The sequence below is a fragment of the Theobroma umbraticum genome, unplaced genomic scaffold, assembly GCF_002168275.2.
Source record: "Theobroma umbraticum cultivar Fairchild unplaced genomic scaffold, ASM216827v3 scaffold_30.0, whole genome shotgun sequence".
Classification (NCBI taxonomy): Eukaryota; Viridiplantae; Streptophyta; class Magnoliopsida; order Malvales; family Malvaceae; genus Theobroma; species Theobroma umbraticum.
Genome location: NW_018397254.1, coordinates 11735132 through 11759187, shown reverse-complemented (window position 1 = coordinate 11759187; position 24056 = coordinate 11735132). Strand labels below are relative to the sequence as shown.

The 24056-nt window shown below is 35.1% G+C and overlaps 2 protein-coding genes and 1 non-coding gene across 3 annotated transcripts; all 3 read right to left on the bottom strand.

The window, feature by feature from the left end:
• Positions 1-1539: 1539 nt before the first annotated feature.
• GSL05 (glucan synthase-like 5) lies at positions 1540-9105 on the bottom strand. Its single transcript, XM_021419596.2, has 2 exons — positions 3615-9105; positions 1540-1893 (listed from the first exon to the last, which is right to left on the bottom strand). The coding sequence occupies exon 1, from the start codon at positions 8934-8936 to the stop codon at positions 3621-3623; it is 5316 nt and encodes a 1771-aa protein (XP_021275271.1). The 5' UTR covers positions 8937-9105; the 3' UTR covers positions 1540-1893; positions 3615-3620.
• Positions 5897-5977, bottom strand: LOC149527772 (small nucleolar RNA J33). The gene has a single exon (XR_016352296.1). It is a non-coding gene; the product is annotated as a small nucleolar RNA J33 (small nucleolar RNA).
• An 8506-nt stretch (positions 9106-17611) lies between the features above and the next one.
• LOC110417171 (formin-like protein (DUF1421)) lies at positions 17612-21845 on the bottom strand. Its single transcript, XM_021429405.2, has 3 exons — positions 21404-21845; positions 19671-19955; positions 17612-18993 (listed from the first exon to the last, which is right to left on the bottom strand). Exons 1-3 carry the CDS (start codon positions 21560-21562, stop codon positions 17779-17781), a joined length of 1659 nt encoding a protein of 552 aa, XP_021285080.1. The 5' UTR covers positions 21563-21845; the 3' UTR covers positions 17612-17778.
• Between the last annotated feature and the right edge of the window lie 2211 nt (positions 21846-24056).

The following is a 24056-nucleotide window of genomic DNA, read 5'->3' as shown; positions in this document are numbered from 1 at the left end:
GCTTGTAAGCGCGTTATGCAATTTGGCAAGTTTACTAATCAGCATTGTTTGGATCCTTTTCGAGAAAGGGAAATTTGGATCTCTTGGATTCAATACGTTGCCATGCGGACGGTTGATATAATGCCGCGGTTGGAAACGTGGGGTCATATAATTGATGACGGTTGATGTCGGCCTTGGATATACGACCCACACGGGACCAGTTCATCGAAAGATGCTGGACCCAGACTGGAAAAGGGTAATACAAAAGCAGGCTTGACATAGAAAATCATTTCAAATATATTTTCCATATCGGTTTACTAGGAAATTGCATTCACATTTTCAATAAAATAATAATATTAATTCCATCTTAATTTATATATTGCTTTTTTATTCTCTGAAATTTAGAGAAAATGAATTAACTTTTGGAAAAAGTAATAATGTTAAAGTATTTAGAACTTCAAATAAAAAAAAAGACGAATATATAAATTACTTATTTTATTTCTTTTTCATCCAAAATTTTTTGAACTACAAAATTATAAGATTTAGTTAAGTAAGAGACTTAATTTATTCTAAAAATTATTTTTAATTATTATTAAATTAAAATTTAATTATTTGTATTCTAATTCAATTATATATTTTACATATTGACTTTGAAATAAATGTATTAAGTTAAATAAATTAATTACTATTAGTTTGGAAAAAAATGATTTAGTGATAAAAAATTGATTTAAAACAAAAAAAAATGAAAAGGGCAAAAAATGGAAAAAGGAGAAAAAAATGAAGGCATTTTTTTTGTTTAAAGTAAGTTTTGAACAAATATGAGTTCGGCTAATTGAATCTTAGCACCAATTAATTTTTCAAGAGAGATGAGTGGTTTTCTAAACTAATGGGGTAAAACTTCATTGATGACAATAATTTTCATAATTGAACCATATATATTTAATATATAATTCAATCATAATTGAGGTTAATTATTAATTTAATAGTAATTAAAGATGATTGATTTTAAAATTAATTAATATTTTCAATCCTAATTATAACTAACTAAACCTCTCAATTTTATAATTATAAACAGAAAACCTTGAAAAAAAAAAAGAAGAGAGAGAAAAATGTAATCCCTTCTCAATTAAAAAAAAAAAAAAACCCACCTAAGATCAACATCACAATAACATTATGGAGCTTAACGGATGAGGATGCCTAGTCATTACCCTGGCCCTCGGGAGTTGGGATAAATGCAGGACCCATCGCTGGACACCATGTGGCCGGATGACTGATCTATTTACTATTTCAAACTGCAGGCTGTACTTTTGTTTTTTTTTTTTTTGAATTTTCCAGGAAAAGACATTTGGATGAAGAAAAACAGAATAGAGAAGCTGGAAGCAAAACTGAGACGAATAAAGTCGTATAGCAATTAACAAGCCTCTGGTGTTAAAGGGGAAAGAAAAGGGTCTGATCAAGACCAAGTATTACAAAGTTAAACTGTAGCTATAGCACCACAAAGTGAAGAAGAATGTTAAGGAATTTCACCCACGAGGCAAGAATAACAATGGGTAGTACGAGTGAGTAAAAAAATAGCTGCATTTCTGACAAAAGAATAACAAATATTCTAGGCACTCTCTCTCCACAAACTACAACACTAAACTATACTCGCTATTTATACAGCACAAAGAGCTTTACCTCTGGAAAAGTGGGGAAGTTAAAGCTGGTAAATTTGAAGTTTCCCCCCCGAACTAAAAACAAGTGGGAGCGTAAAAAGCTTAATTACAATCGTAAATGAAGCTGAAGCAGGCAATTAAGAATCCATCAAAATGCCCTCTCCCTCCCTGCTGAGCTCATATTCTGTCTTACAAGAATCTCCATAGAGCAATAAGAAATCTACCCAATCAACTTGAACAGATAGCCTCATGCTCAAACCTGCAAAATTTGATCCAATACTCTTAATAACAAATTCAGAATTACCTACAACATTAGTCCTTGTTCACTGTTTAGTAAAAATGTCCAAAGAAAATCATTAGCAAGCAATTCAAATGAATGGCCTAGTTTGCCACGGGCTCATATGTCTTCAAAGGGCATTGCATGGAAACAGCTTCAGAAAGCACCCAAGGTTATTCGCCGAAACCCCCTACTTCTAAGCCATGACAATGTCCTGTAAAACTATGCTTTTTCACAGGCAACAGGCTAATGCCCAAGAAACATTAAAGCCACTGACATTCTACAAGAAACCTGAGGTCAAGGCTATACAAATAGAAGGCCGAAGTGATACACAATAACAAAAACAAGCTGTAAGATTTTAGACTTATTGTTGCTTAAAGTTTATTAATATTTAGATCAACAACTAAGGGTACTCTCCTTTATTTTTAGCTCAGTTCCCAAGAACACAGGATTCGTTACTTTGATGCATAAAAAATTGCAAGAACTTCACCAACTCCCATGCCTATCTGCCTGATAGCTATTTTGCCTGTCGTATAGAAACTTCTTATAATGACAGGAGAATAGACAGGTTATGAATTTAATTTTATTGTATGTATCCAGTCTGGCAATGAACTGAGCATAATTGGAGGAGTATAAATACATCTCCATCTAGTGATGGTTTGGGACTCTGAACTTCAACAAACTGTTATAAACATGAACCCTACTACAAATTAAAAGCTTTGAAGTACAAAGTACCTCTCTCAAGATGGAATGAACTCAGCAATCTCAATATTAAAAATATTACCCACTCTGTTATACTTGATTTTGTTTTTGAGTATTTACACCACAAAAAAGGTATCTCTATGGACAATATAGGGATTGACAGAAGTTATTTCTCAGGTAGAGATAAAGTAACATTAAATGGGTAGAGACAAACTAACACACTAAAAAGAAGACAGTGCACCCAAATTGGAACATACCAGAGAGACAAGGCACATGATTGTGGTTTAGAGACCTTATATTAATGACAAATATGTGCAGTAGGCCTTCAAGGTTTATTAGCAAAAGGGTACAAAACCTTTAGAACCCATCACAAGAAAGAACTAAAACTCTATAAACTCTATAATCTGCAGCCTGGAATACAAATCATAATTTACAGACAACTTTCATATGCCCAACTAACAGAGCTTAGGATACCGCATGAGCCAACCTAACCCATATTTATTCCAATAAATGCAGCTAAGAAGATGACTATGAACCAATCCCAAGGCCAAAAAAAAAGAGGAAAAAAGAATGGCCTCCACGATTGCAGAAGCATGAAGATTTCAAAGTCCACAAAATCAGAAAAAACTTGCTGAAAAAAACAAATGATGAAGCCCATGGAATCTAGTATGCACTATAACACAAAAAATCAGCCATCAATTAGAAACAGACAATCGAGCACCATTCAAGTCTTAAAAGAAAATTTTGCACAAGCAAACCACAAATAGGTAATCATAAAAACCATTCACTGTTTCTCATTTTGAAATAATAAATAAAATCTTCCTGGAAAAGGAAAAAGTGAACATATTTAAAAAGTATTATGCAAAAGTATAACTCTACTCACTGGTCAAAGAACCCATTAGCGTTTGAACTAGTAAATAAGGAAATAATCAGGCATCAAAATAATATATCCCTGGGCCAAAGAAACGCATAAACCAGATTGGTAAGTGCTGATAGATTACCTCAAATTACGAATCACTAGATTTTTTTCCTGTAACAATCTGGAAGATCCGTAGACCCCTGCTAAACGCCTCATTAAATAAGATCCTAGTCTGCATTGACTGAAATCCAGGCATCCATGACAAAAATGCCATGGGGGCCATAACAATAACTCCAAATAGTATATCATAGAGCCGAGCCACAGAAACCACAGAATCCCAGAGCCTGGTAGATTGCAGAAAGGGGCGAAGGACTTGGGCAATCAATATTAGTCCCCAGCCAGTGGGAATAAAAGCCAATAAACTGGTGAAAATGTCGATAAATTTAAAGTCTGTGAACTCTAGCAGTGCAATTATAACAAGTATTGCAATAATGATGACCAGGAATTGAACCAGCCGAAAATATATATGTTCCTTCGCTGCATATTTGTCCCGAGCATATGAGATTACCAGATAAATTCCAAATGCCACAAAAATGTAGATCCAAGACAGCAAGTAAACAGCAATACTGGTATTACCAGCAGCAATACCCAGCTGATATACAATCCCATATTGGAAAAAGAGGAATCGAAGGTCTAAAATTATTTCCAGTAGCTTTCCCCAGAGGCCAGTTGTCCGCAGATGATCCTGCTCCTCATACCACCATCTTTCCCAGCTCTGTTCAGCCTTTGCAAACACACCACCATGGTACCAAATCCAATTCATAAATTCATCAAAGTCATAAACAGTCTTTAGCCAATCAAAACCAGAAGGATTGAATACAAAAGGGGCCAAAATCCATGATAGGACAAGAAACCAACTTGAGATAGTCATAGCTATGTAAACAAATGTGTCCTTAGCTATAGGGCTGTGAGATGCATAAACTGTAAGTATGAGACCAAGCTCAATAGCCTTTATAAAATGGCTGCGTGCATACAGTCTGTAATTTTCTGCAAAACTCTTGTGTTGCACAACAAAACCACGGCCAGTTGCCCGATACTTTGCACCACCATGAAGGACAGTCCGGCCAAAGAAGTGGGTACGGGTTCCCATGGAGAATGTGTAGAAAACGGATGAAAGCTGAAGCTGCATTGTCATGAAATCCCATATTGCTTGAAGGAATCCATGCTCAAGAGAATTCTCCACTATCATTGGAAGGGCAGTGAAAAGACCAAGTTGGATGATGAACTGTTGATTTAAGATGGCACCAAGTGCTTTATTGTTGCTGCTGCTGTTAGACAGGGCAGATTTCTCCACACCACTAAGAGCTAGATAAAGTCGGCCCCAAAGAAATGCATATACAGTAAGAATGACCATCATTGTATTGAAAAAAAATCCCACAGTAGTATAAAAGAATGATAACATCCGGAAGAAGTCCAGTCTATGACCCAGCCTATAGACATCTCTGCTGAGAACTTGCTCACCATTCCCACTAGCAACCTTGGCTTCAAACATGGATATTTGATTCAGCCCCACATCCCTTCCTTTGCCAACCTGGATGTATTCATGATGTGTGACATTGCCTCCTCGCAAAGTACAATTAAAGCCAGCAAAAATGTCCTCACTAATATTAATTACTCTGGAAGCTTTACTGATCCCACCGCGAGTCAAGAACCAAAATCTGTCAAAGACATCAGGATGTCCATAATGCATTCGAATTTTCAGAGGATTTGCCAAGACACGCTGTCCCAAAGTGACAAAACTTGTTTCTTGAGCTGACATAAACCAAGCAAGCGAGGAAACAGAACCAGTAAAAATGTGTTCCCTGACTCCCAAGATGGTGGGCTTTCGAATACCATAGTAGTGCTTGTACTCCTCCAAGAGATTGCGCATTTTGAGTGCCTCCTCAAAATAGTTGTCTTGGTTCATATCTATAGTTTGAACAGCATCACCACGGGTGAAGATAAGGGCATGGTTTTGATTCTCTGGTTTACCCTCTCCAAGCTTCAATGGACCAGGCAATTTGACACGATAGATCTCCACCTCCTTCTGCAATTGCTGATCATATTTCACAAGAACAGAGTAATACTCTGTCTCGTCCCTCGCTGTCGAAACCTCGTCAACATAGGCAACTCGAAGGGCTTCATTGTGTTTCATCAGATACAAGATTTCCTCAGCATGTGGATCCTTTTTAGCCTTCTGAGCCCCATATATCTGGCAGGCAACCACATATGTGTATTTCATCAAAGTGGTTCCCTGCTCATGGCCTTTGAATAGCAAACCTAGAGAACTACTTGCTCTGCTTAAACTCCTGGAAGAAGGTGACTCAGAGTTGAAGCTATCCAAACCATGATCTCTCCCCATAGAACCAAGTTCTCGTGCCCCTTCTCTAATATCCATCTCTGATGCAGAATCAAGGAAAGCCAGCATCTTCAAAGCTCTATAATAGTACATCATCCCTCTGACAGTGCGCGAAAGTGTCTGGCCTCTGTAAGATGCCCAGAGCCTCAGATCTCTCATCTTGGTTGTCCATATCTCATCATCCTTTACCATTCCCTCTCGGCGCATCCTTTCCATGAAATTTTTCCAGTCATCATCGTATATGGTCTGCAAATAATATAGGATAGAAATCCCATCTTCATTCTCAGTTCGGAGCTGTTCTTTGCTGTAGAGCACCTCTTCATTGTAGTAAGGGGTGAGGACGCTAAAAGCCATCATCTTCTCTACTTGGGGAGCATGAGGCATATTCATAAAGAGTGAGTTGCTAAAGAAGGCAATTCGACGTCTTGCCTCAAGATTAACTGGAATGGTCTGCATGGAGTCCCTGGAGGTAAGAATTGTATGCAAGCGCCTAACCTGCCGATAAAACTTCTCGTCACTAGGGTCAGGCAACTTAACAGCATTTTCAAACAGCAGTCCTGCCATGGCAGCAGGATCTCGAGGCGCCAATCCATCCTCTCTCAGCTGTTCAGTGGTCCTCTTGTCTTTGATAAAATCACGGACCGCAATCTCATAAAGGGCCTGCAAAGTGTTCACCACCTGGTTCACATCCTTCTTGGGCTTATTCAATATCTCAACAAGGTTTATCAACTTCATATGAATCTGGGGAAGTGCTGTCATTTTGAATGTTTTGGTAAACTTCTCAATCTCAATAGAATGATCAATTTCTTGAAACAAGACAGTGAGAATCGAATGCTCCTCAGACTGGACATTGAGGATTTCAAGCATCATGTGCTTGATACTATCATAAGCTTCAATCACAGCACAACGCCTGTACTCATTCTTGCATATTTTATACCAAAGCCACTTATCGGGAGCATCCAGCAACTCTTTTGCCTGGCTGAGAGCAAGCAAAAGCTCATTGCATAGCAGAAAACACGGCCAGCGAATAACCCTGACATTCCAAGAATTCTGGGGCAACTCTAGGAGCTCAACCTCCCGATCAGAGATGATATCTTCTTCCCTGAAAATGGTAATTATCTCATTCCAAATCAGAGCAAACTTGTGAGCCTCAACCTGGTTTGATTCAAGCTTCCTGTAAGGTCGCCCGAGTCCATATCTCAGCTTCAACCGGTGAATAGCATCATTAAATTTGCTCCTAAATGTTCCTCTGGCATTCAATAACTGCTCTTCTGGCATCAGATTGAACTGAATTGCACTGGCAAAGAACTGAAACCTCAGCCTCAACTGCTGGATGTTTCTAATCTCACCCAAGTGCTGGAATAACCCCACTCCTGCTCCCACAAACGAAGAATAAATCGAATACCAAATCTGAATATCCATCAAGTAAATAAACACCACAGGCAACCACAACAAACCAACAGCCAATTTGTTACTGCCACCAAAAATCTCATGCCACTCATACTTCACATTCTCAAGATCCAACAACTGTTTCGTCGGTTTAATCATAGGTTTAATCTGCAAGAAATAACTAAAAGCAAATTTCGTAGCTAACACCAATACCCAAAACAGAGTATACTTAACATTATCAACTAGCCCTTCCCTCAATCCCCGACCAACAAAACTCTTACTCTGGAACCACCAAGACAACAGGTAAAATATTTTCCAATTTGTCTCCTCAATAAAGTTCCTAATCCAAGGTATCACAAACAAAGCCAACGCCAATAACTCCGGTAACACATAAACAAATGCAATTTGTAGAAAAAGGACAACCCTCCTATCAGGCTCACCAGTCCACCGTCTATCACGGTTCCTCTGCGTCCAAATCCTTCCGTAACAAACGCCAAAAATCACAATCCAGGCAGCAGCAACCACCGCCTTTAACACCATCCTGACGCCAAGCCCCAAGGTTTCTCTCGAAACACGGCTATACTGCATCCCTGCATCTAATAAAGACTGCAAAAACCTCATCCCACTCCAAGTAATAAACACTGTCAAAACCTTAACCTGAACATCCCTAATAGTCAAAGCTTGCCAGGGATACTCCTTACCTTCCCAAGCCACAATAATTGCCGCCTGAAGAAACAAAAACAGCATCACCCAAAGCCTATCAAAACTCCGGTAAAGATTCCAAAATGATCTTTGCTCAACGAACCCAGTTTTCCCAATGTGTTTACTTCTAATGGAAGTAACAAAAAAATTACTGCCTACATCAATCGGCCACTTGAGTTTCTGAAAACATCTCCTACTCCAAAAATACTCATTCAAATCATCATAATTCCTCCATGCACTATGAGGCGCCGTTCCGTTCTTGCTACTGTCAACTTCCGCCTTTACCGTCTCGTATATCGGCTTCACGATACGGTCCAAAAACGCGTTTTCTCCTGATATTGACGGCATAACAGGCTGACCGGTGTTTTCATCGATGTAATCTTCGAGAATCTTGTTTAATTCCATGGCCATGTGATGGAAGATGTAGCAGATGCATTCAGGCATGAAACGGAGATTCGCAGATTCGCCCCAGATCAACAAATAAAGCCCTACGTAGAGTAACTCACGCCGATGATCAGAGTTAGAGCGGCTGCTATCGGAGATCCATATGTTCGATTTCTTGCCTAAATAAGAGCACCAGTTAGTGTAGTTTTTGAGGAGTTTGCGGCGGAATCTGCGGAGGACGCCTGCGTCGAGGGTATCAATGTTGTCCGGCGGCGGGGTTAGCCGCATCTGGGCGTTAGCCAGATGGAGGACAAGGTGTTCCCTCTGGTTCTTGACGTTGCCGTGTTGGAATCCGAAGAAGAGAGACAGCCAGTCCAAGAGGTCCATGGCAGGGTGCCATTGTCCGTAAGGAGGCTTTCGTAGATCTCCGACGGCACGTAGTGCGGCGGCGGCGGCACGTACTTCGGGGAAACGGAGGGAAGGATGGTCGGCGAGGAGGTTGTGGACTGGGATTATGTTGTAGGGCTCGTCTTCAGGCGGAGCAGGTCGGGGCGGGCCCGACTGAGGGCCGGGACGGTAACGGAGAGACATGGCATTAAAGAGAATTGGGAGAAAGCAAAAAGAAACTAGGGAATTGGAGGAGGTGGTCAACCGGGTTTAGATTTGTTTTCGTTTTTGGGAAAAGAGAAGGGAGGAAATGGATTGGCTGTATGAGCATTGAGCGGGTTTATTACGCGTTTAATTTTTTGTATTTATCTTTTTCCCTTCGGGGTGAATAATTTGAAGCGTTAACGACTAGGGCTTTCTCTTCTTTTTGGGTCCATATGAGTAGTGATGGGGATGCGAGTGGCGGGCATAGCCACATTAGGAAAATTTTGATATTTCTGATTCCCATTTTCATTCTTTGTGCAAATTGCCAAGTTGAATACGATTTTGCTTAATCCATAAGGAAATTGTAAGTTACGGAAACAGTTGAGAAGATGGTATTACTACAAACAAACACCCCAAGTAGCAGCCTTAATACTAATGAAATTAGATCACCTAATTAGTCCGGACAAGGAGTGAGTGCCAGTAATAATACTTTTAATTGCTTTACTCATCCTTTTCTGCGATTGAATCTTCCGTAATGTTGTGTTCTGCGTACATGTTTTTTAATTTTGTGGCTTCTGGAAGAAAGGGCAAGGGGCCGATCTCACCTGGACAGAGACTTATTCTATTAAAAAAGAAATTATACGTTTGTGTCAATGATACATACAATGGCGATGAGATTCAGGCGTTTATAGTCAAACGCACTTTTTTTTTAATCTGCGAAATTTTCAATTTGAACGAAGACGGAGCGCGTTCGGGGGTGGGCACATGGCCATGCGGCAAAACCATATTGACAGGGGCCCCACCTACCTCGACGTTTTGTTTTTAAAATTAAACCAGGCAAAAGGGAGGGAAGGCTTCTCAACGCACAAGACAAAGCAGTCTTAATGACGAAAGACGAGGAAGTTTGCTGTGTTTGTAAGAAGCCACTGTCCAAATTTGACGCTTTGTATTCCCAATTTCCAAGCACATCAATTTTACGCGCAAAATTCATCTTTACGCAAATCAGACTTGACAATTGTAAATCATACACTATTTCTCAAATTATATTTTTTTATCAAAATACTTGTAAAGTCTTTGAGGTTTTTTCTTTTTTAATTTCACTTTTTTACTCAAAATCATAATTTTTTAATTTTTTAATTTTAAAAATCACTTTAATCTAGTCTTTTTAATATTTTTAGTATTTAAATTAACCGTTACAGTGTAACATTAAATATTGATATGGCAATGTCACGTTAACATGTCAAGGTGACATAACACTATCGCGTCATCACAAAAGCGACATGTTGCCACATCACAATTTAAGTTCAAATGCTAATGTAGCAATATCACATCACTTCTGACAAATATGGTACTACTATATCATATTTTGGTAGCGTTTGGTACTTTACAATGTAATGTGATTACAAGTAATGTGATTGCAATCAATGTCATTGCAAGTAAAATAACATTACAATGTTTGGTATATAAGCAAAATAATGATTAAAATGTAGAAAAGATAACATTGCAGCGTTTGGTTTACAAATACTTTGCTGGGAATGTAATGTTAATTTTCAAAATTACACCTTAGTTATTAAAATATAAGTTTAATATATTTTTATTTTTTATTATTAATTTTTATATAATATCATCTCTTAAATATATATTTAATGTCATATATTTTATTTTTATTTATTATTATAATCTTATATATTTTATTTTCATTTCTTTAATATAATTTTTTATATTATATATTGTATTTTAATTTATTTTACCTATATTATATAAATTTTAATTTTTTATATTTTATTTTATTTTAATTTTTGATTTTTATATTATATATTTTATTTAAATATTTTTTATTTTAATTATAACATTATAAAATATTTTTAATAAGGTAATAAAGTTGAAAGGTAAAAATGTCTTTAAGAACATTACAGAGTGCAATGTAATGTGATCGCATTGCAATCTTATATTACAGTGGCCTGTTACAAAACAAACACTGTAATGTTATTTAATTAGGCACATTGTAGGGAATGTGCTCTAACTTCCCTCATACTAAACACTACATTTAAGTCGAGATGCCATGTGGTTTAAGTGCTAATGTTGCAATGCCACATCACCTCTAACTAACACGACACTACCACTTTATACTTTAGGTCGAGATGCCATGTGGCATATTAAGTGACAACCACGTGGCACTCTTATTCTTCAAAACAAAATGTGTTCATGTTGAGGTTTGAATCCAAAAATCTCTAATAAGTATATTAAAACCTTTACCACCATATCTAAGCCTTCATTAATAATTATACTTGCTTATCTTTTATTGTTTCTTTTCTCCTCTCTTTTTCTTTTCTTATTTTTTTCTTCTTCCTTCAAAACTACATCGTTTTGAAGTATTTTTACACTTTCAAAAACCTTAGTTATAAAAACCTTTTGAAGCTTTCTTTTTTAAAAAAAGAAGCTCCAAAATAACGTAGTTTTAAGAAAACAATAAGAAAGAAAAAGAAAAAAGAAAAGAAGAAATAAAATACAAGAAAGTTATTATTATTAATAAAGGCTTGTGGTGGTAAAGGCTTTGGTATACTTGTTAGAGATCTTGGTTCAAAACTTAGCAAGAATACATCTTGTTTTGAAAAATAAGAGTGCCAGGTGTCAGCCTCCTAATGCGTCATGTGGCAACTTCTTAGTGTGCCACGTGGCATCTCAAACCCAAAGTATAATGTGATAGTGCCACGTCAACATGTCAAAGTAACGTGGCACTACCTCGTTAGCATTTGTGCTGTACGTGACGTTAGCACTATGGTTAATTTAAACGAAAAATGTTAAGAGGGATTATATTACAGTAGCACTATGGTACTTTACAATGTAATGTGATTACAGGTAATGTGATTGCAATCAATGTCATTGCAAGTAAAATAACATTACAGTGTTTGGTATATAAGCAAAATAATGATTAAAATGCAGAAAAGATAACATTGCAGCGTTTGGTTTACAAATACTTTGCTGGGAATGTAATGTTAATTTTCAAAATTACCCTTAGTTATTAAAATATAAGTTTAATATATTTTTATTTTTTATTATTAATTTTTATATAATATCATCTCTTAAATATATATTTAATGTCATATATTTTATTTTTATTTATTATTATAATCTTATATATTTTATTTTCATTTCTTTAATATAATTTTTTATATTATATATTTTATTTTAATTTATTCTACCTATATTATATAAATTTTAATTTTTTATATTTTATTTTTTTAATTTTTAATTTTTATATTATATATTTTATTTTAATATTTTTTATTTTAATTATAACATTATAAATTATTTTTAATAAGATAATAAAGTTAAAAGTAAAAATGTCTTTAAAAATATTACAGAGTGTAATGTAATGTAATTGCATTGGTTTTGAACTGCAATCACATTACATCCCTTAGCTGTAATGTAATTGTATTGCAATCTTACATTATAGTGGTCTGTTACAAAACAAACATTGCATTGTAATTTAATTGGACACATTGTAGAAAATGTGCTCTCACTTTTCTCATACCAAACACTACCTTTAAGTCGAGATGCCATATGGTTTAAGTGCGAATGTTGCAATGTCGCATCACCTCTGACTAACACGGCACTACCACTTCATACTTTAGGTCGAGATGCCAGTGTGCATACTAAGAGGCTACCACGTGGCACTCTTATTCTTCAAAACAAAATGTGTTCATGTTGAGGTTTGAATCCAAAAACCTCTAATAAGTATATTAAAACCTTTACCACTATATCTAAGCCTTCATTAATAATTATACTTTCTTGTCTTTTATGTTTCTTTTCTCCTCTCTTTTTCTTTCTTATTTTTTCTTTCTTTCTTCAAAACTACATTGTTTTGAAGTATTTTTACACTTTCAAAAACCTTAATTATTAAAAACCTTTTGAAGCCTTCTTTTTTAAAAAAAGAAAGCTCCAAAATAACGTAGTTTTAAGAAAACAATAAGAACGAAAAGAAAAAAGAAAAGAAGAAATAAAATACAAGAAAGTTATTATTATTAATAAAGGCTTGTGGTGGTAAAGGCTTTGGTATACTTGTTAGAGATCTTGGTTCAAAACTTAGCAAGAATACATCTTGTTTTGAAAATAAGAGTGCCATGTGTCAGCCTCTTAATGCGTCATGTGGCAACTTCTTAATGTGCCACATGGCATCTCAAACCCAAGTATAATGTGATAATGCCATGTCAGCATGTCAAAGTAACATGGCACTTTCTCGTTAGCATTTTGTGCTATGTGACGTTAGCACTATGGTTAATTTAAACAAAATGTTAAAAGGGATTAAATTGAAACAATTTTTAAAATTAAAGAATTAAAATATTGTAATTTTAGTAGAATGAACTAATTGAAAAAAATAATTTAGTATAGGGTCTTCTTAAGTATTTTGACCATTTCTTTTTCTATTTTAATTCATCACTTTCGTAAAATTGAACATTGATTCAAATAGGCATATAATATTTTTAAAAATTTTTTGAATTATTCAAAAAATTTTAAATAAATTATTTTTTTATTACATTCAATTAAATCTTTATATTTTTATTTTCTTAATAGGTCTTATAATTATAAATTGACTAATTATATTGGTCAAAAACAAATTAATTAAAATGTCATTTATGATTTAATGCTTATGTACCATTAACATAGCAAGTAAAATTATAATCTGATCATATTGTCAAGTCATATAATCATGTCACATCACAATCACTCTAGCATATCAACAAGCATCTATATGAATCTTTTCAAACTTTGCTTCAACTTCCACTTGTGCAATATCCTTCTATTCTCTCTTTATATCATACAACATTTGGTTTTCTTCCATCTCTTTTAGTTTCTCTATCAAGCACAACAGAGGGATTGATTCTCTAGTATGCCTTAATAGATCGAAGTATGGAAAACTGATAACAAATAGCTAAATTTCCTTGTAGATTTTTCTCTTTAATTAATTACTTTTTAATCTTAATGAGTTTAGTTTTTTTTATAACTAGAAGAAGGGAGATTCGGATTTTTCTTTTTAAATAGGGATCATGCACCAACCAATGAGCCAAATGCTTAGGTGCAATCTTAATGAGTTTGGTTAATTAGTAACTTTTTATTTCAAACCCTTAAATTTTTCCATACATAAGATGAAGTGTTGATTAACGAGCCAATTTGGTGAGGAGTTGGAGGTTAAGCGGCAGAGTGAGCTTGTGGTCATGGCATCATGAAATGTGGCAATGGAGACATAGATGAAATTAGGTGTAGATAATTGAAACATCCAACAAACAATGGCTTATAATTTGCGACAATTCTTAGCAACATGTCCAGGAATTTCATAGAACTGGCAATCAACTTTGGTTTGGATTTGCAAAGTTTGCCCTAGCCATTTTGATTTGAGGAGAACTATCCTCTAGTGTGGTTGCAGGTCCCTCGAATGTTGTTCTCTCGTATGTTTTTATTATTTCGATTGTTGTTGGTAGTGGGTTTCTTGTATAGTTGACAATAATAGGAGTTGTGTTAGACTTGGCATCTCACTTAAAAAATGCTTCATAATCTACAAGTTTGTCATAAAGTTCTCCAAAGGATATAGCATATTAACGGGCACGTATAACAGCTCCAATCTCATTAAAGTCGGAACCAAGACTAATGAGAACGTGAAAGACAACTTCATCATCCGAGAGGGGTGCACAAGCAGTAGCATGTTTAGGGTATGCATATAGGAAGATACATTGGTAGTGTCTTTGATTGTTTTGCTTAAGGTGTCTCAAAGACTCATGATTCGTCCTCGAGTAGGTTTGGCATACATAAGATAAAGCTTTATTCAAAAATCACGAGATGACTTTGTGGAGGTTACAAATAAAAGCACGTTAGAAAAAAGAAAGGCAATGAGAGCAATTTGAAGAAATTGATCATAACGGATCCAGAATGAATTATTATTTTTATTGGAAACATCAAGAGTATCATTGACATAGTTAAAAAGTCATATCCAATTAAAAGAGATTGTCATTGAGTATGTCACATAATATAATTAATGGTAGTGAGTTTTAGAAGAGCTTGTAAAAGACAGCAATTGAAAAGAAATTTATTTCTGAGGTAAGGGAGGTGAGGATTGAAGTAGGTAATAAGATGGTTTGGTTCATTAAAGAATTTGATTCAACTATTGACAAAGAAAAGTATACGGGAGAAAAAAACGATGGAGAGAAAAAAAAACACTTAGGTAAAAAGCTCTGATATTATATAGAGAAGAAAATTCCACACAACTTATTAATAATTCAAATCAATAGATATACACATAGTATATTAAAATTGAATCTTTTAATTTTAGAAATATCTTTCTGCTAAGATAATAGAAATCAAGTAAATAAATTACAAATTATAATATATAATTATAAAATAAATATTTTAATTATGTGATATTCTCATTAATAAAAAAGAATAAAATATGTGGACAAATTATGCCACGACTCTTTCTAAGCAATATGGTAAAGAGTTAAAGAATAAAATAAAGCAATTATTAACTCCTAACTAATGTAACTATGCAATTATGCAAGTCAAGGTTAACAAATTTGACATGCTAACGCAATGTCTTTTTCTTTTTTCATTTTTTTTTTTGTATACGCAAACTAAGGAATTATTTCTTTTAGGTTAAAAACGAAACTCATAATAAGATGGGCAATATTTGACATCAAATAAAGGGTTGATAGCTCAATTGTTATAATAAAAGATTAAGGGCTAAAAAATCTATATAAAACATAAGATTGGATTGAAGAAAATATATAAATTAAAATTTTTAAAAATGGGAATTTCTTAATAATATATTTAATTGCATCAGTTTGGGAGTATAGAATAAATTGTATAGAGATTCGCTCGGATTGTGAAGAAATGAGTGGAGAGGAATAGAGAAAGGCGAGATGCTTTTATTATTATTATTATTATTAGTTGCTTTCAAGCAATTCAGAATCTTGGATAATTGTGGTTAAAGGGGAGAAAAAGAGATGGAAATGGGGCTCACATGTCTTACCCTAAGAGACAGAATCCAGGTGCTCAGCTGCTAAAGCATTGTTTTAGTGGGAGAGGATAGAATTTTTGTTCGCTCCTTTTTATGATTATAGCATCTGGAAACTTTATAAAGGGTCTCCCTACCAATATATATATAGATTCACTCTTATCTCAATTACAAACATTTACTGTTTACATGAGAAAATTGTGGAGTGTATGATTTATATTTTGAAAATGAGAGGAAACTATCAATAAATAAAGATACCTTAAAATCATTATAACAATAGTAAACGTTATCTTTTAATAAAGAATTAGTAATTGATGTATTAAAGTATTTGGTTTATAGTTGATGCAAGATTTTTTTGTTTAAAAAGTAAAATGTGAATCTGTTTTTTCTTAATTAAAAAAAATTAATAATTGATTATGTATATAGAGTTCGTATTAAAACAAGGGCATATGTTGTTATTGAGAGGGAATGGAGAAGAGAAGGCATGTTAGATAATGATGCAAATAGTGCCTCCACTAACACGGCGACACAACAAAGGAGGAACAAGTGACAGTTGAAGCAATGACTTTTGAATTTGAAGAATTAGGTAATAAACAAAGACAGGGGAGGTGTCTGTCAGCTAAACTGGTTTGTGGAATAAAGTCATCACGTTACTTTTTCATTTGCGTTTAGTCAACAGCCATATTTATGATTTAGGTGGGATGTGTTTGTTTGGAGTACAAGGTCAAGGCACCTAATCATACCCTAACAGACGTTATCACTATAATGATAGCAACACAATTAAAATCCCTTGGGTCTTGGTGTACTTCCTTCTCATTCTGCGTTTTTTGTTTTAGACGAAAGTACCCTTGACAATGGATGGAAATTTCTGCCTTTGACACGTTCGAACGGTGAGCCTTGTAGCTAGATTTTCATATTATTGATGAACTATGGATGGTTGTTGCAGAAACTCGCTCCAGCTTTTAGTGTAGATGGGCTCTTTTTAAAGCACTCTGATATCCGTAAATAATCATGTGCTGTTCAATTCCTTCGTTCAGAAACTCCAGTTATTCTAGACTGAATCGAAGACATTTTACAAGTCATGCGCACCAACGACCCACCAGCACACCTCCATACAGTTACAGTTGTGGTTTTAGCTCCATCATCCATGTTGACAAATTCAAAAGAACAGTTGTTTTTTTGCCAAAACCAGAAATTTTGGGTTTAATTTCTTATCAAATTTCTAGAAAGAGGAAGTTAAACCTGGTGCTTCGCTCTGTAGATTTTGCAGTTTTTTTCTTTTTAATTCCATAATCAGAGCATTAAAACACTTAAATAAAACCTTCCGGAATTTAGAGTACAGGAATTCTCACCTTTCATTTGGGAAACCCAGTTCTGTTTAAAAACCAACGTGTTGGTTCCTGTCTCAAAAATGTAGTACTTGGTTTCAAGCGAAAAGCTACAAAGGCATCAACCTATGCCTTAATATGTTTCATTGGACTAAGATTGTCCAGGAATGACAGACATACATGTAGAACTGCACTCTGCGGTGACATTGGCAGCGCTGCCGATCAATAACTGACAGAAGCTTCGGCGCACTTAAAGTTTGGCGAAAGTCTTTATATATTTTCTATGAATGCGTTCTAATGTTCAATTACCAAATTCAACTACTTCACCATAAACAGAGAAATAGCACAAGGTAATAAACTGCAATTAACCCAAATAAAGCAACACTTTCCAGCAGAAGTTGCATTAGGAGGTAACATACAAATACTCATATCCCTCCCAGGATATACACAAGAAAAACGACCCTTTATTCAAATAATATTCAAGGTCGATTCAAGTACGCAATGGCCTTTACCATCCTCCTCTCTGAGAACCACCAGAAGAATGCACATTCAACCTATCAAGCACAGCATTAAAATCCACTGGCTGGCCACTCTCCTCCATCCTCTGAATCACACTGGCAACATGATCACCCCTAAAACCCATGCTCACCAATTTTTCAATCAAATCACCGTAGGGATGGCTGCGAATGAACTGTGAATGGCTGGTGTTCCGGATCATAACATTAGGGCCAGTGCCAGGTTGAGGAGTCTGAAGAGAGACATTTGCTGGGGAATACCCACCCTGTGAGAAATGAGGCTGTTGGGGTGGATGAAGTGTTCTACCACCTTCGCTATCATACATCATGTATGCACTTCCTGGAGGAAGGGGGGGATGAGGGCCAGGAGCTGTGTATCCATCAGCTGGTGGTGCTCCAAAAGTGCCCTTGATTTGCTGAGGTTGCTGGGGAGCTGTTCTACCAGGCAGACCATACCCATAAGGAATGGTATCAGCACGGCTGGACACAGGTTGAGGAACTCCAGAATATGAAACTTGCATAGGCAAGCTGTTTGGTAATGCCTCTGGTGGAGATGGGTTTGTTGCTTGAGTCGGAGGGTAGGGAGGATAAGCTGGTGTTGATGGGGGCCTCATCTGTGGTTGCATAGAGGACTGCTGCTGCGGTACTTGCTGTGGTAATTGTTGTGGCCATTGCTGCTGATACTGGGGGAATGATTGGACTGGTGGTACCTGATTTACTTGGGACTGTGTAGGCTGTGGTGGCATCCTGGAGATGTCTGGTATCTGAGGAGTTCGGTATTGAGGATCAGAAGGCAAATATTGACTCTGAGGGTGTTGGCTTGGCGCTGGGGCTGGGGTAGGGGCAGGGGCAGGGACTGGAGCAGGAGCCGGGACTTGGGCTTGGGCTTGGGGGTTGGATAATTGGTTTGGAGGTATATAGTAGGATTGTTGGGTCAAATTCTGAGGTGGGGCTTGAGAGTGCGGCACCACAGGCTGTTGTGGTGGTGCTACTTGATGAGGCAGGGCAAGAGCTAATTGCTGGCTTTGCATGTCAGACGTGTGATCAGTCTTTTTAGAATCAGAAGCAGGTGGTGATGCTCTCCCCTCAGTGGACTGTGAATGGCTGGAAGACGAAGACTCCTTCTGCACAAGTTGTAATTTAGCCAACTCCTTCTGAGTCTCAGCTAGCTCCTGCTTATCTCTTAGGATCTGCACAGACCTGTGGACCTACAGCGTACATTGAATATTTGATAAGAATATATCTTGCATAAAATGGAATACATGATCATGAAAGAATCTATAATCAACAAGAGAAAACAGTAAGAAGCAAGGTGATGGGACCAAAGGCCAGCTGTTACCAGAAAAGGCAGAAAATCTGAGCTCAATTTAACAATACACATCTAGTCTTTCTCATATAGGCCATGAAAATAGATCCAGAATGTAACTTCAGAGTTATTTCTCTCCAGGGTATTAGACTATGAGAACTTTGAAAACATGCATATACAGGCAGAATGAACATGCATCTGAGCCTAAAATCCATATTCACCATCCCAAGAAACATTTTTATGTTACAAATTTTAATGTCAACAACATTAGCAGCTGATGTTTGAATCCCTTTAATATAACAGCTGCAACTCAATAAAACACTAGTTCTTTTCCAATCCATATTACTGCACTTTCTCAGGCATGTGATTGCTCTGTTTTAGACAAGAGATAGGTGCCTTTATTGGTAATGATAAATAGATGTTTTCTGTAAAGCAAAATAAGGACCATACAAGCATCTTAAGGCTTTAAAGGAAAAAAGATCCAAAAGTAGGACTGAGGTTAATTGTGGTAAATCTTAAAACCAACTAATTGATAAAATCCACATTCTCCGGAAATGTAGGATGTTCAGTGGCACTCACCTCCTGGAGATGTTTCTCAATAGATTTAAGCTTTGAATCTGCATCTACATGATCACGAACTAAATCAGAGCGCATTTCTCCAATCGATTTATCAAGATTGTAGCAATATAACTCCAGCTGTGACAATCGTGAACTTATTCCCTCGAGAAAGCGCATAAGGTTGTCTGCATATTTTTTCATGGTTTTTTCAACAGTAGCAGTCACATCTGTGGAGAAAGAATCTTCTGGCTGGCTGTATGCATTAGATGGAAATATTGATCGTGCAGCTCTGCCTTTGTGAAAATCCTGCAGTGGTCGATTTTACAACATGACTAATTAGTTACACTATAAGCAAAAGGACCAATAAATGCCACTAGCTTAGCAACACTGTGGGCAAAAAAAAAAAGCTTGGCTCATTTTTCCCTACAATAAGTTGTACATATAAACCCAAAAGACAATATGTTCTAGTTATTCTATAACGGCAGAAGGAAAATAATTAAAGGTTCAATCCGATAACACCCCAAGGTAGTATAACCATTCAGTACAAGAACTTTTAGGATCTACATTTCAGTTTGGGAAACTTTGATGGAACTGCACATGACCTTTTCTAGTTTTTGTCACTGTTTCTATAGGGAACAACAAAGACAAATGCTTAGGATCAAGGATCAAATGCTTCAATAAGGAAATTCTACTCAGGGCAAATAAAAATCCAAAAAATTTGTGGATTTGACCCCACTCTACCAACAGCTACCCAACCACATGATCATTGCTGAGTTTTATTAACTCTAGTATGTGAGAATGGCTATGGTATTTGATAGAGATGAACGAAAGAGATGGAAAAAAAATGATGCAAAGTAATTCACTTTTGGCTCAATTGTCCCAAGTTCAAACTCAAAAATACGACAAGCATTCCACACAAAAGTATTAATCACTTGTACTATACATGACTGTGCAAACAAAAGTTTCTCGCATTCCATTTTAACTTGCCCTTCAGCCAACACATATATATACTTTCTGCAACTTGTAAACATTTTATTCACTTTCTTGCACCCACTACATAAAATGCAATATGCAATGCTATAGAACCAAACCTTCTTCCCACAAAAAGGGCGGGGGTCCAAAACTGAAATTATGGAAATGAACCAACCATAAACTTTCTCAATTCAGAAATATAGTAAAAGCTTTGTACCCCCTAGAGCAAATACACAGATACCTTATGGCCATGAACTAATAATAAGTATTTGGTTAACACCATCTCTAATTAATCTCAACGCAAATCGTCACCATGAGAATCATAATCAATGGTAATGAGCGAAATTCTCAATTTTTTTTTTATGTTTCTTAAAATAACGGGAAATCCAAGAAAAATCCCCAACCAAAAAAATAAATCAAGCTCAATGAAAATTCTAGAATGTCAAAATTTCATTTTTATAATTCATATCTTCCTATAAACTTACAATTACTTACAATTATTTTCAATGAAAAGAAGTCTTTAGGTCTCATGACAAATAGACACCCAAAAAGGAGGAGAAATTCTAACCTTTACTAAATTTAGGCCAACAACCGATCAATTAGAAATCCGAATTAAAAGAAATATTCCAAATTTGCCACAAAATAAAGATCTGTTACGTTGTTAAGCAATTCGTTTTTATCAAATCAAACTCTCAAATAAACCCTAATCAGATCGAATCCTCCCCCTAAAAGTAAAAGGAAAACCCTACAAATAAAATCCCAGCGAAAGTGACAGCAGATACCTTGGCGGAGCTGTTGGTACCGACTACAGGTTCGGCGTGGCTACCGTTAGAGGATTCCTGGTTCCCGTAGTCCTCATACGAGCAAAGAATATCATCGGACCCAAAATCGAACCCTTTGGTACCACCCGAGTTGCCCCGACCCGATGATCCAGATGCCATTTTTTCCCCAAGCAAATCGAAACAATAAAATTACTTCTCTCGAAAAAGATGGAAGAAGAAGAAGAAGTAGGTCAAGATTTTCCTCCTTTACTTCTCTTTCGAAAAGAGATAAATATAAAATAAAACAAAAACAAAGAGAAAGATTATTGTTTTAAGCTTTTAACTAGCTTGTCTGCAAAGGAAAGGAAATTTCGATGAAGTTTTTCTCACCCTCTTTTCTTTTAACTATATTTAATTTTTATGTATGCAACAGAGAAGTGCGAGTGTCGAGAAACGTTTTTAAAATGGGGCATTTGGGTCTTGGAATTAGATAAGGATGATCCTTCACCGACCTTTCCTTCTTTTTGCACATTTAGTCCTCCATTTTGTTTCTATTCTTATTCTTTTATATTATCTTTCACATTTTTCTATTTGATGCCTCATTATTTATTTCTAAGTGTTTACTGTTGTTCCTCTTATTAAATTAGTTATTTCTTGTAAACCCCCCCCCCCTACTCCAATAATCATACAAAAAAGTTTAACCAAAAATAATATTTCTAAAGTAATTGATTTCAGAGGAAATTTGAGTTCCACTTTATTAAAATGAAGGAATAGACTTGATGGTAAAAATTATATCCATGAATAAATTCATATATCTTCAAAAATAAAATTTTATCTCTCAAAATCAAATGTAAAATAATAAAAAAAAAGGATCAAATCTATAATAATACTTTTTGAGAGTATTTGAATCTTAAATGTTAATTATTTCATTTAGAAATGTAATTACTAATTACTACAACAAACATGAATTGTTGTTTGACTTTGCCAAAAGTATTTCAAAGAATGAATAAAAAATACTAAAAATATCAATAAAACGAAACTTTAATATTATGGACCTCAATTACGAGTTTGTTTATATAATCTTTACTTTGCAATCAGTTTAAAATAAATCAAAGTTAAATCTAATGGAACTGTGCTATAAATGAATGCTATTAAATGCCTTCTTTTTTTTTTTCAATTTCTTTTTCTTAATTACGATACAGACTTTCTCCTCACTCATCGAGCATGAGACAAGTGCTAGTGCTTCCTCCCTACCATATCAAGCGGTCGATGCATTTTTCTATAAAGTTCCTTGGGCTCATTCAAAGTTTTGACTATAATAGCAAACCCATTTTCCACTTCACAGATCCACTTACTGGACATTATCCATGGGACATCAATTGTTCGTGTAAAGGATGCTACGAATAGCAGATGATACTATAAGGTCAAAGTTTGAGGCAACTCATGAGAATGTGAAGCATGTGAACCATGCAAAACTACCTAAATTTCAAGATTTACATGAGATTTTTTTATAGCTTTTTTTTAATTTGTTATTAGCAATATTTTTATTATAATCTTAGTTAATCATTTTTAATTGTATATATATAATTTAAATAATAGTAATAGAAGATAGAAGTTCGTGACCATGTAGTGAATGCTTCTTTGGGTTGTGAGCTTTGTACGTAACACCAAATATTCACCTTTACTTAAACAAAATATATAATCACAAGAAGTACTTTTTAGAATAAACTGCTAAGCATAATTTATTTGATTACGTTTCTATTATTTAATACTAATATTTGTGTACGTTGTCGCTTGTACATGCATAATAAGAGATCGAAATTCATTGAACCTCAATTAACAAATCAATACCATTCTACACTATTAGTCTATCCAATATCTAAATTTGACAATTCGTATTTGCATATCTTAACTATATTATGTAAACATATATAAGTAAATATAAACATGATACAATTAATTAAATATATTAAAATTCATGAATACATTCATTAAATGTGTAACAACATGATATAACACGACATGTTTAACAAATTTATTAAACAAATTACATTTAATCTTTTATGATACAATGTGATTTATAATCAATTTAACTTTGAAGATGTTTTTGCACTTGTAGCTCATGTGGAAACTATTCGTTTGCTCATCTTCTCGTAAGTTCAAATTTGTTGAGAAACTGATATTGTTATGTACTTGAAAACAACACCAAGCAACATTAACAAATACTATGCTTTAGGGGTGAGTAAAATTTGATTGGACCAATGATCTAACCGAAACAAATGTAATTTATGTAAAACGATTCGATTCGATTGATTCATTGGATTTATTGACCCAATTGGTTTATTTGATAGGTTATTGGTTTTAATATTTTTCGACCATATAGACCAAAATGCCAAATCAATATTTTATATAAGCAAAATATTATATATTTTTAAATTTATATAAAATATATATTTTCTTATTACTAAGTTGACGATGTGTGATGGTTGATTATCTTATGTTTTTTTCTTTGGACTTAGGGGAAATGAGATTCAAACTTTATTTTTTAAATAAAAAAATCATGTATCAACTGATGAGAAAAATGCTTAGGTGCGATTGATTATCTTGTATTAGATGGTCTTATTTTGTATATGTTAATTTTATTTTCTTTATTATGTTGAATTTTGAACATTAA

Excerpts from the sequence above, each read along its gene's own strand:
- GSL05 (XM_021419596.2), bottom strand. The coding sequence starts at position 8,936 with ATGTCTCTCCGTTACCGTCCCGGCCCTCAGTCGGGCCCGCCCCGACCT.
- LOC110417171 (XM_021429405.2), bottom strand. The coding sequence starts at position 21,562 with ATGGCATCTGGATCATCGGGTCGGGGCAACTCGGGTGGTACCAAAGGG. Across the intron at positions 19,956-21,403 it reads GTACCAACAGCTCCGCCAAG|GATTTTCACAAAGGCAGAGC; the intron begins GTATCTGCTGTC and ends CGACCACTGCAG. Across the intron at positions 18,994-19,670 it reads TTGAGAAACATCTCCAGGAG|GTCCACAGGTCTGTGCAGAT; the intron begins GTGAGTGCCACT and ends TGTACGCTGTAG.